At 49.6% G+C, this 12,963-nt stretch overlaps 1 protein-coding gene across 5 annotated transcripts in view; it reads right to left on the bottom strand.

Annotated features, from left to right (window-relative positions):
- FMNL2 (formin like 2) overlaps positions 1-12,963 on the bottom strand; it is a 119,770-nt gene that overhangs the window by 48,173 nt on the left and 58,634 nt on the right. For all 5 annotated transcript variants that reach the window (XM_077181798.1, XM_077181797.1, XM_077181799.1 and 2 more), the window contains exon 2: positions 3,853-3,936. In XM_077181798.1, coding sequence (XP_077037913.1) covers positions 3,853-3,936 — 84 coding nt within the window. The remainder of the gene's footprint in view (positions 1-3,852; positions 3,937-12,963) is intronic.

Below are 12,963 nucleotides of genomic sequence, written 5' to 3'. Positions count from 1 at the left end.
ACCTGTGCACTTCCTCCTCCTCCTCCACGTGATCCTACAAGGAGCCTGACACATCTCCTGGTCACCAGCTCTGGAAAACACATTCGTTCCGGAACCAGGAAATTGTGCCTTCCCCAACAGCCCTTGGCTCCCAGAGCCACTCAGGGCATTTTTCTGCATTAGCCCATCTGTTATTCCCATTATTATCATGATCCTCACTAAGCTGTTTCATTCCTGGGATTCACAGATGCTGGGGAAGCACCCGAGTCGGGATGAGAATCCCACAGAACCCCAGGGACTGGGACAGTGGGGGAGGAGATGGACAAGGAGATGGGGAGCAGAGTCTCAAACACATCATGAACACACTGCAGAATTCCCCATCTCCCACAGATCCAGAGGGTGGCTCCGTCCTGGCCCAGCAATCCAGCCATTCCCAGCAGCAGGACAGCGTGTCACTGTGGAGGTGTCCTTGTAGAATGATATATAATATTTATATATTCCAGGACACTATTTATATACTGTGAATATATATATTTTATATATATTATAAAAATATTATTATATACGTATTATATATATATATATATATATATATATATATATATATATATATATATTATATTATTATATAATTATAATTTTATATTACATGTAATAATTTTATTATATTTAATATTTATGATATTTATAGATATAATATATTTATATATTCCAGGGCAATATTTATATACTGTGAATACATGCTATATTTTATATGCTATAATAATAATTATTATTATTATTATTATTTATATATATAATATTTATGTATCACAGGGCAATATTTCTATATGGTGAATATATATTTTGTATGTTATATATATATAATTAATATTAATATTCATAATATTAATATTAATTTCATATATATTTATATATTCCAGTGCAATATTTCTATATTGTGAATATCTATTATATGTTATATGTAATATAACTTTTTCTTCTTCTTCTTCTTCTTGTTTTGTTATTGTTATTATTATTACTATTATTATTGATAATAATAATAATAATAATAATAATAATAATAATAATAATAATAATAATAATAATAATTTATATTACTATTAGTAGTCATATTATCATATAATATTTCTATATTCCAGGGCAATATTTCTATACTGTGAATATGTACTATATTTTTATATGTGATATTTATTATTGTTAAGAAGAAGAAGAAGAAGAAGAAGAAGAGTAATAATAATAATAATAATAATAATAATAATAATAATAATAATAAATTCCAGGGCAATATTTCTATACTATTTCACACCCCATATGCTGCATTTTGGTGCTTTCAGTGACACCTGCTCACACTGCTGTGACTGAGGGGGGTGGCAGCAGCCCCAGGGAGCTGTGCCAGACCCCAGGCTGTCCCCCGTGCCCAGTGTGTCCCATGGGATGGCTGCCAGGGCCAAGGTGGCACTTGGTCCCCTGGCCCTGCTGGCTCCTCAGTGCTGCTCCACCAGCCCTGCTTCCCTGCCTCTCCAAAGGAAGGGAAGGGCCCATCCCAGGGAAGGGACTCATCCCAGCCCGGGGGTGGACTGACTGGGAGTTGTGCAAGGAGATTACTCCAGATTGCAAATTTCCTCCCCATCTGCTCAGGCTGCTGTCTCAGCCCATGCTGGGCAGTGAATCAGCAGCAGCTGCGAAGGGTGGATCAGCTCCGAGGGGGAATTTGCACATCCAGGCTGGGATCAAACAGCTCCTGCCTGTCCCATTGCCAGCAGGAGCTCAGCACGGAGCTCACACCTCTGCAGGGAACAGCCTGGCACAAATCATGGAATCACAGAGTGGACTGGCTTGGGAGGGAACCCTAAAGGCCACCCAGTGCCACCCCTGCCATGGCAGGGACACCTCCCACTGTCCCAGCTGCTCCCAGCCCTGTCCAGCCTGGCCTGGAGCACTGCCAGGCATGGGGAATCTGCAATCACTCACAGCAGCTCCTGCAATTTTTGATGTCTCAGTAAACTGGATCTTTAAATAGCTCAAGCTTTACATTCTCTGCACAGGAAACTCACAGAGAAAAAGCAATTCTTCATTAAGCTTTGTTTTAAGGTACCTGTGGAATGAATTTAAACTGCCAGAGGGCAGGGTTAGATGGGGTATTGGGGAAAAAGCCCTTCCCTGTGAGGGTGGGCAGGCCCTGGCACAGGGTGCCCAGGGAAGCTGTGGCTGCCCCTGGATCCCTGGAAGGGCTCTAGGCCAGGCTGGACGGGGTTTGGAGCAGCCTGGGATGGTGGAAGGTTCCAGTTCCTCAGGCTGGAACTGGATGGGCTTTAAAGTCCCTCCCAGCCCAAACCAGTCTGGAGTTCCATGACTGTGTCAGGCACCCCACCTCTGTATCAGCTGAATAGGAAGTGTCCCATAAATGTCCTTATCCCAGTGTCCCTGACCTCCTGCCAAACTCTCACCCTGGTTCTGCTGAGCTTACATCCCAAGGGAACATCCCACTTTCCCAGTGCTGGATCAATTATCTTCATTAGCCATTACTGCTGAACTCCATGGCATTTTGCTGCTGGCTCCCAAATTCAAATCCCACTTTGCCAAATTTCATTTTTCCCCCCAAAATGCCATTCTTGTTGATCCACCACATCCTGCTGATTGCTGCACACCCTGCACAGCTCACCAGGAGATGCCTCAGCATCTGGCACTGCCTAACCCAGGTTGTTCCCAGCCTCTGGAGCTGAACAGGGGCTCAGCCTCCGGTCCCTGCAGGTGGCAGCTCCAGCTGTCACCACGGAGCATGACGTGGGCAGCCAGACACTGCCTGGACTGAGATCATCTGCTCATTTGTTCACTTGATCATTTACTCATTTGTTCATTTGATCATTTGACCATTTGTTCATTTGCTCACTTGATCATTTGACCATTTGCTCACTTGATCATTTGACCATTTGCTCATTTGATCACTTGTTCATTTGATCATTCGCTCATTTGATCATTTGTTCATTTGATCATTTAAACATTTGTTCACTTGATCATTTGATCATTTGTTCATTTGATCATTTGATCATTTGTTCATTTGATCATTTGACCATTTGCTCATTTGATCATTTGTTCATTTGATCATTTAAACATTTGTTCATTTGATCATTTAATCATTTGTTCATTTGACCATTTGTTCATTTGATCATTTGCTCATTTGCTCATTTGATCATTTGACCATTTGCTCATTTGATCACTTGATCATTTGTTCATTTGATCATTTAAATATTTGTTCATTTGATCATTCGCTCATTTGATCATTTAAACATTTGTTCATTTGATCATTTAATCATTTGTTCATTTGCTTATTTGATCATTTGACCATTTGCTCATTTGCTTATTTGATCATTTGCTCATTTGTTCATTTGATCATTTGACCATTTGTTCATTTGGTCATTTGTTCATTTGCTCATTCAATAATTTCTTCTCCTTTGCAAGACTCTGAGCTCAGGCTGAGGCTGTGCAGGGCAAACCCAGCAGCATTCAGCAGCCAGAGGCAATCCAGGATGGAAGCATCAGAGGGGAAAGGGATATCCCCCTGTGAGGTGGCATCAAACAGCTCCTGCCTGCCCTGCTGCCAGCACAGACTCCAGCCCAGAGCTCACAGCCCTCTGGGACATGGAGAAACACAAATCAGGCAATGGCAGAACCCCAGGATGGGCTGGGGTGGCTGCAGCTGTCACTGCAAGGCCTCTAGGAGCGGTTACCAACAAGGGAGCAGAAGGAACGTGTCTGAAGCTCCTGGGAACGGGAGTTTCCTGGGTCCTGCGAGGTCCTGCAAGGTCCTGCAGGGCCCAGGATGGAGCAGCTGGGAAGAGGCATCTCCCAAGGCTCTCCAGAGCCCCTCACCTGGTCACAGATGAGCTCCCACTTCTTCTCGTTGTCGTACTGCCGCAGGAGCCGGGCTTTGTCGGGAGGCAGGTTCATGGCATTCTGTGGAGAGACAGCAGCACTGTGAGGGATCAGCCACAGCCAGACCCACTGCAGCACAGCAAGGCAGCGTGGCTGAGGCTGCTGAATTGTTTCCTGTGAATTCCTGATGCCAGAGCTGCTCAGGAACGTTCCCTCCCTGTGTTGGTTTTGGCCCCAAAAGCGCCCGTGAATCACCAGGCACCCAAGGGCAGAGCTGGGACACACGAGGTGAAGGACCAAGGGCCAGCCCTGAGCTCCAGCTCCTGGGTTTTTAGGAAAAAAATGTTCCCTGTGAGGGTGGGCAGGCCCTGGCAGAGCTTCCCAGAGCAGCTGTGGCTGCCCCTGGATCCCTGAATGCCCCAGGCCAGGCTGGACAGGGCTTGGAGCAGCCTGGGATGGTGGAAGGTGTCCCTGCCCATGGGATGTGCTGTAAGGTCTCTTCCAAGCCAAACTAATTTTGGATTCTGTGACCACCCACCTCCATCCAGCAGAGAAGACAGGATTCCCTGAGCTGCCACAGCACAGGAGCCACTCTGTGTCCCATTCCCTTCCCCTGAGCACATTCCCAAGGGAAACAGCTCCCACTGCAGCTGGGGCTGCAGGACAGTCCTCTCCCAACAGGACCATGAAACACCACTCCATTTCACTCCAGCAGCCATCCAGGCTGGAAAAGCCACCACACACCACCTTATCTGGATGACACAGATCCTGCAGTCAGGATTGCTGCTGCCCAAGCCCAGAGATAACAATCCCAGACTGTGAGTGACAGGAGTCAGAAGGAAGGGGAGAGGCAGCAATTACTTGATCCCTATCGTTCCTGGCTCCTTTGATGTGAGCTCTCCTTCCAGGACAGCTCTCTGGGAAGGGCGGCTTTCCCAAGAGCCCTGTCTCGGAATGTGCAGCATAACTGTCCTGCCTGTGCTCCTGGGGAAGCCAGGAACAGTGCATGGGACCCAGGAACAGCTGGAGAGCTCTGGAAGGGACCCCATCAGCCCAGCAAGGTTGTTTCTTGGCACAGCAAGGCCAAGTGGTGGGTGGAGAATCTGCTGAGCACCTCTTGGGCTCCAGCATCTCCTGGACACACCAGCATCTCCTGGGCTCCAGCTGGAATCCCCAGAGTGGCCCCAGTTAACCCAGTTAACCCCTGGGGACCACAGGCCTCAGGCTGCCCATTCCCAGTGAGGAAGAGCTGGCCAGTCCCGGTGGCACCGGACACAACAATAAATCAGAAATCAATAAATCAGGGCTCTGGACTTAAATCCCACTCCAGGAGCACCTTCCCAAGGACTGTGACACACAACCTCCAGATTTATTCCAGCAGGAGGTCCTGGGGGTCCCTGGAAGCACCCCAGACCCACCCTCTGCACAGACTTCCTTCATTTCCTGGGAAGGGAAGGGAAGGGAAGGGAAGGGAAGGGAAGGGATGTGGACAAGCAGCACCTGAGGGGATCAGCCAACCAGGACACCTCACTGACACCTGGAAAATGGGAATTTAAGGAAGCTCCTGGCAGGATCACAGGTGCCAAGGGTGGTTCTGTGCCAGGGGATGCAGTGCTGACCACGCTGATGGGCAGCCAGGCAAGCTTGGGAATGAGGGGCAGCTGAGGATTTGCTCCATCCCAGCCAAGGAGTGTTCCTGCTCCTGGGGATCCCCTGCACACCTCCTGCTCCCATGGCTGCTCCTCCCAGAGCTTGTTTTCCACCAGGTAACAATGACTCTTTCTCCTGCTCGTCTCTGCTGTCATGTTGACAGTATTTATAGGCTCTGATCATATCTGTGCTTGCTTCTCCTCTCAGTCTCTCACCAGGCAGCTTATCAGCTCTGCTTATCATTTCATGCACTTCTTGGTATTTTTCCTGAGGGCTCTTCCAGCGCCATCCCTCCCTCCTGAGCCATATTTCACAGCTCCAGTGGCTCCCAGCTGGAGGAAAAGCTCCAGTGTTTACCTGCAGTGCAGGCCTTGCCAAGCTCTGATCTCCTCAGAGCTAATCAGCTTAGGCAGCCCGGCTGGCAGGGGGACAAGGAGCCTGCCTGGAACCCTGGGCAGGGCTCAGCCATGGCAGGGCTCCAGCAGGGATCAGAGCCTGGGCAGGGGAACAAGGGCCAGGCTGCAGGGATCTCGTGCCAAAGGGGGGCAGCTGGTGCCGGGCTGCAGCAGGGAGGGCTCTGCTCTGCTCTGCTCTGCTCCATACAAGCACTTACAGCCCTCCCCAGACACTGCTGCCCTCTCCCACAGGGAAAACCCTCCCTGGACGCCCTGAGCAGCCAGGATCAGCTCCTGTGTGCAGGCTGAGGGTGAACTGCACTTCCCACCATGGTGTGGACAGGACCAGGGGTCACCTGTAGCCATCATCTTTTATGGAAAATCCTTTCCTTAGGAATTTTCTTCCTGAGAAGCTGAGAGGCCTCAGGAACAAAATGTACCCAATGGTTATCTGCTGCTGTGGGATGCAACAGGTGCATCTGGGATTGGGCTCATGTGGTTGTTTCTGATTAATGGCCAATCACAGCCCAGCTGGCTCGGACTCTCTGGTCAGTCACAAGATTTGTGATCATTCTTTTTCTATTCTTAGCCGGCCTTCTGATGGAATCCTTTCTTCTATTCTTTTAGTATAGTTTTAATATAATATATATCATAAAATAATGGATCATCCTTGTGAAACATGGGGTCAGATCCTGGTCTCTCCCCTCACCCTGGGACCCTGTGAGCACCAGCACAGTCACCCCACAGCCCCTCCAGCCCTGGGCTTGATCCCTGCTGGAGGGACCTGGGAAGGGAAGAAGCGCCTTGGTTACCTGCACAGCCTGAGGGAGGCTTGGATCTGCCAGGGGGTGCCCGAAGGAGGGGCACAGGGATGGGCAAGGGACAGATGTGGAGCATCTGGGGCCACTGGGTTTGTTCAGCTGCAGAGGAGGAGACTCGGGGGAGAGATCTGGAGCTTCCTCCTGAGGGACAGCCCCGACCTCTGCTCTCTGGGGTCAGGGACAGAACCTGGCTGGAGCTGTGCCATGGAATTTCAGGCTGGATTTTGGGAAAGGTTCTTCCCCCAGAGGGTGCTGGGCACTGCCCAGGCTCCCCAGGGAATGGGCACATTCCCAAGGCTGCCAGAGCTCCAGGAGGGTTTGGACAGCCCAGAGTGGGATTGTTGGGGTGCCTGTGCAGGGCCAGGAGCTGGATCCATGATCCTTCTCACTCAGGATATTCCAGGATTCTGCCAGGATATTATTATTATTATTATTATTATTATTATTATTATTATTATTATTATTATTATTATTATTATTATTATTATTATTATTATATACCTTCTCTGAAACCTGGACTAAGGATTTTCTTTCTCTCAACAGCCACTCCCTGCTGGAAATCGGGATCCCAAACCACATTATTTTTACCTCCATGGGAAGCAATAGGTTGTTGGTTTTTTTTTTTACATCCCTGCATGGCACCATCCCAAGTGGCTCCTGAAATGCAAGTGCACTGCTCCCAGGTCCCCAGCTGCAGCCACAGCAGCAGGATCTGAGGCACAGGCTACTGAGCTGGCTCCAGGAGCTCTGCTGGAGTCCCACCCAGCCAGACACATTGGGATTTCTCATTCCCTGTGGATCCCTGGAATGACTCACCAACATCTCCTGGCCACTTCCAGCTCCTACAGCCCTGGGCTTCACTCACCCCAGTGTTCTTCAGTTAATGACAGGTCTATGCTCTGTGGTTTCCCTTTCCATCTTTTCCCAATTAGAGCTTTGGAGGCTTCTGAGAGCAGAACCATTCCCTTCCTAAAACAATCCAAACTCCTGCCTGTGTCCCCTGTGTCACCACCCACTTGTGCAGCTGGAGCAGATTTCCATTAAAAATGGATCCCCAGCTTCCACGAGGATCCCATAAAACCTTTTCCTGTCAGTGGGAACTGCAGCTGAAGCAGCCCCCCTGCTCTTCACCCTCATTTCCATCCTCATCCTCATCCCTGGCCAGTCTTGCCAGGAATGGCTCCTCCCATTCCAGGTGAAAAACAACCACCCAGCTTATTTTATTTTTAAAATTTAAATTTTATCTTAAAAATCTATTTTAACAACCCAGGTTAAAAATAAATGAATTTCTGGCCAGGCTATTTTGCCCCCAGTGGCCGAGCAGCCGAGCCCAGGTGATCTCCACATCTTCACCCCTCTCCTTCCTCCCCCAGCCTGGGGAATCAGTCCCACCTTCCTCACTGCAACTTTCCAGTACCTCAGGGTGCTGCCAGGCCTGGGAGGGGGGAGAAGCCGAGCTCTGCCACGTCCCCGTGCCTGGAGAGGCCGCAGGAGAGCGGAGCCGCGCGCTTCCGAGCGCTCAGCAACACCTCCAGCACAAGGCTGGAGGAAGCACAGCTGGGCCCTGCACAGCCTCCTGCTGTCTGCAAGGGCTCCTGTCCAAGCCATGCTGGCTCCAGGAGCACGGCACTTGGCTCTCCCCACCCCGAATTCCAAAGTTATTCATGTCTGCTGCTGCCTGCCAAGCGACCTAGGTAAGGTTTCCATTCCTCTGGTTTGCTCTGCTGCCTTGGCTGGGTAAAGCTGGGCCTTGAATTAATCACAGTAGCAGATGGAAAGCTGGGGGGAGTACGAGCAGACCTCCAAAATATTAAATTGCTGAAGAGTTAAAAATAAGACCAGAGTGCAACAAGGAAATTTATGTATTTTTAACCTATGAAACAAAGCCCAGCTCCATCCAAACTGGCGGAGCCTCCAATTCCAGGGTTTAGGACTAAAAATCTCACTTGGGGACTGATCTACAGGGTTTGGGCACCACCACCATGGCTTGGCTTTGTCCTTGGTCTCAAACATGTCCCTTGGGGTTGTCCTGCTGTCCCCTTCCATGGGAAAAGGGCACTGAGGGAGCTGCTGGTGACTGCACGTGGTGGCCCCAAAGTGCTCCTGCAGCCAGCATTACCCAGGGAAAATGCTGAAACACATCCCATGTGTCAGAGCAGGATAAAGCACCCAGCTGGAGAGGGAAGCACCAGCAGATGCCTCCAGGTGCCACCTGCAGCCCAGGTACACCAGCACCAACGCCAGTGCCAGCAGTGGAACAACTGAGCTGTGCTTTCCCCAATTTATTCCTCGTTTTCCTGAGGATTAAAAGGCCCAATGTTTTGGAAAACCAGTGTAGGAGCAACTCAAAAGCATGAGCATTGCTAATTAATAGCATCCCTAATTAATAGCACCGGGCTGCTGCTCTTATTGATCACATCATCTTCAAGTCTGCATCCCTTTTATTAATGAATCCTTAATGACATTAATTGTGCTGGGAATGAGCACAGAGTCCTCCTGATCCATTTGTTCCCATGAACAGCCCTGGATGTGTCAGTAGGAGCTCATGAGGCCCTAAGATGTGAGATGTCCTCACCATCCAATGGATGGGGATGGAAAAGGCAGGAAAGCAGAGCCTGACAAGGGAAGCTGAGTCTGACCAACACCAGCGCTGGAGGAAGGGACATTAAAACCATCCCAGCAAAGAGTTTAACTTCCTTGAATGCCCTTGAAAGGAATAAAAGTATCCCAGGAAATGCTCCTCCTCCTCCTCTACCCTGATGTGGCAGGTGAGGGTGAAGGGAATTGCCACTGCTCCTCCAAGAGATGCAGCACAGGAACTCAAACTCCTGGGAATTGATAATTCCCAGCTGGCTTTTCCTCCTGTCCTCCCTCTGACTGGGATTACTCCCACCTTCCACTGTTCCCAGAGAGATGGAAAAGCAAATCTGGATCGTTTCTGGCTTCTCAGCAGCACTTAGGAAAAAGATCAGGGCTTTAAAACCCTTCAAAGAAGCATCGGTGCTCGTGACTCAGATTTACACACCCACATCAAAGCTCTGCCCTTACTCCAGGCTCCAAGGACTCTCTATCCTCACCTGGAACTTCCCAGACTGAGTTTATTCTCCAGCCCATCTCCTCCCCAACTCCTCAGGCTCAGCACAGCACTTTGCCTGCAGCTCTCTGGGGTTTATCTCACTTTCTCCACCTTACAATGAGCTGCAATCCTGATTTTTCCTGCATTTCACCCAGGGCTGTTTTAAGGCAGAGCCTGAAGTATTTTTAACTTTTATTAATATCCAGTGAGTTCTTACAAAGCAGGCCCAAATCTGGCTCATAAGTCAAGTCCATGCCTCCCACCTCTGTAACCCTGAGGCAGAGCAGCCCTTCCCTGGCTGGAGGGAGCCTGAGAACCAAACCCCAGCTCCTGAGTGGGTCCAAGTTCCCTCCCTGGCACCGAGCTGCCCACATCCTCCCAGTGACCAGCATCCAAGAGCAACCAAATTCCAAAACCATCAAAAAGAGAACGTAAATCAGCTCAGATGGGTTCATGTGACACTGTCACCCTTGGCTGTCAGAGATGTGATGGCTGAGACTGGAAATGTTTCCTCACAATCCCTAAATTTAGCTGGTGTGAAAAGGAACCAGTTTAGAGCAAGGAGGGTGCCCAGGCAGGAGCAAAGCCAGGGCTCTGTGCTCATCCTTTGAGGCTGGAGCAGGACAACTCCAACTGGCCAACTCATCCTCTCCTGGGACAACCAAGGGGACAGGGGCTGCTTGCTGGTGGCTTGGAGCCACCAAGAGTCACTAGTGGGACCTCCTGCCTCACCCCCTCACTGAATCACCTCCAACCTGAGGTTTACTAAAGGTCTGCAACATCTGGGTACAGCATTAACCTGTGCATTAATGTGGCACTTGGGGACAGGGGACAGAAGTGGCCAAGGCAGTGCTGGGGGAATGGTTGGATCTGATGGTCCCTGAGGGTTAGGGTTGGATCTGATGATCCTCCAGGGTTAGGGTTGGATCTGATGATCCTCCAGGGTTAGGGTTGGATCTGATGGTCCCTGAGGGTTAGGGTTGGATCTGATGATCCTCCAGGGTTAGGGTTGGATCTGATGATCCCTGAGGGTTAGGGTTGGATCTGATGGTCCTCGAGGGTTAGGGCTGGATCTGATGATCCTCGAGGGTTAGGGTTGGATCTGATGATCCTCAAGGCTTAGGGTTGGATCTGATGATCCTCCAGGGTTAGGGTTGGATCTGATGGTCCTCAAGGCTTAGGGTTGGATCTGATGATCCCTGAGGGTTAGGGCTGGATCTGATGGTCCTAGAGGGTTAGGGCTGGATCTGATGGTCCTAGAGGGTTAGGGTTGGATCTGATGGTCCTAGAGGGTTAGGGCTGGATCTGATGATCCTTGAGAGTTAGGGTTGGATCTGATGATCCTCCAGGGTTAGGGTTGGATCTGATGATCCCTGAGGGTTAGGGCTGGATCTGATGATCCTCCAGGGTTAGGGTTGGATCTGATGATCCCTGAGGGTTAGGGCTGGATCTGATGGTCCTCAAGGGCTTTTCCAACCTTAATGATTCCGTATTTCTTCATCCCAACACAGTTCCTAGGTGAAACACACATTGAACAGATCACCCAGAAATAGGAGGGTGGTGCCAACCAGGCCTCTTTAGCCTGGGGGAAAATCCCCAAAATCCCAGAACCATCCAGTGAAGATCATCGAGTCCATCAACCCAGCATCACCACAACCACCCCTAAGCCACGTCCCCAGGTGCCACATCTTGAACACTCCCAGAGATGGTGACTCCACCACATCCTTGGGCAGCTCATTCCAATGCCTGACTGCTCTTCCAGGGAAAAAAAAAAATTCCCAATATTTAACCTGAACCTCCCCTGCTGCAACTTAGGGTCATTTCCTGTCATCCCTTCACTTGGGACATGGCAGAAGAGCCCAAACCCACCTCAGTCCACTCTCCTCTCCAGGAGCTGTAGAGATCAATGATATTCCACCTGTGCCTGACAAAAATTCCCAAAGAAATGACAAAATTCCCAAAGAAATGACAAAATTCCCGAAGAAATGACAAAATTCCAGAAGAAATGACAAAACTCCAGAAGCAGCAGATCCTGGCCCCAAGCCCTGCTCTCTTGCCATGGCTGGAGAAGGTTCCTCACCCTGCCCTAACCCTGCCCTGTTCCTAACCCCTGTCCTGTGACCCTTTCTGCAGAAAAAGTCTCTGTGTAGCTCCAGGAGCTGCCTACCAAAACAACCTCGGGATTTTTGTACAGCATTAAAATTTAATTCCAGGGCCTGGCCTGTAAAACAGCCCTTAATATTCTCCTAGAATATTAAAATGCAACTTTTTGCAATTTTCTGCACTGCTTAACTTCCCAGCCCTGCTCCAGTGTGTTTATTTAGGAAAGCCAGAGGCAACTGAAGCTGAGCTCCAAGTTCCCTGACTTTATGAAGAATCCAAGCTAGGCTAAAATTAAATGTGCTTATTGTTCTAATCCTCCTTCTTCTCTCCTGTTTTTTTTTTTTTTTATTAAACTTGTCTTTGATCTAAAAATACCAATGCTCTGCCTGCACCAGGTCTTTCTCCTCCTAAAGATGCCCTGGATCCGTAGGGAAGAGCAGGAGAAGCTCCCACAGCATGGAGGGACCTGCTGAGGAGAGAGGACACGGCGTGTGGAGTTCATCCTCGGGAAATGATTGGGAAAAACACCCAAGTCAAACTCTTGGAATTCTGGATTCGTGATTCCTCAGGTGCATCTTTGTGGGCCTGAGGTCATACAGGAACAACTTCTTCATCTTTGGAAGGGGAAAGCTTCCGAAAGCATTTGGAAGGGGATGTAGAAAACTGTGGTGACAGCCTGCGGCTCCTCAGCCGGTAAGGAAGGACTGGAGCACCCAGGAATCCTGTGGAAGGGAAGGGGGAATATTCCTTGGGACACCAGCACCTCCTGGGTGTTTATGGACAACCAGCCCCACTATAGCATCAGCCTGGAATCCTGGTGGAGCCTGGCCTGGGGACAGCCAAGGGTTCCTGCCCCTCGGCGCCCACGTGCAAGGAACACACTGAGATTCCCATGTTTTGCCACCACTGTGGTTTTCCATGACTTTTCTGAGCCTTTCTGTGTCTTTCCTCCTTCCCCACGTGCAGCTCTCTGCTCCCTTTGATCGGCACTTCCATTTGCATATTTATCATAAATTAGCATTTCCTTCCCAGCTCTTCCCAGAGGTCACTCAGGGCACTGTGG

The sequence above is a fragment of the Agelaius phoeniceus genome, chromosome 7 (assembly GCF_051311805.1).
Source record: "Agelaius phoeniceus isolate bAgePho1 chromosome 7, bAgePho1.hap1, whole genome shotgun sequence".
NCBI lineage: Eukaryota > Metazoa > Chordata > Aves > Passeriformes > Icteridae > Agelaius > Agelaius phoeniceus.
The sequence above is the reverse complement of the archived record's forward strand: the minus strand, read 5'-3'. Positions and strand labels throughout refer to the sequence as shown.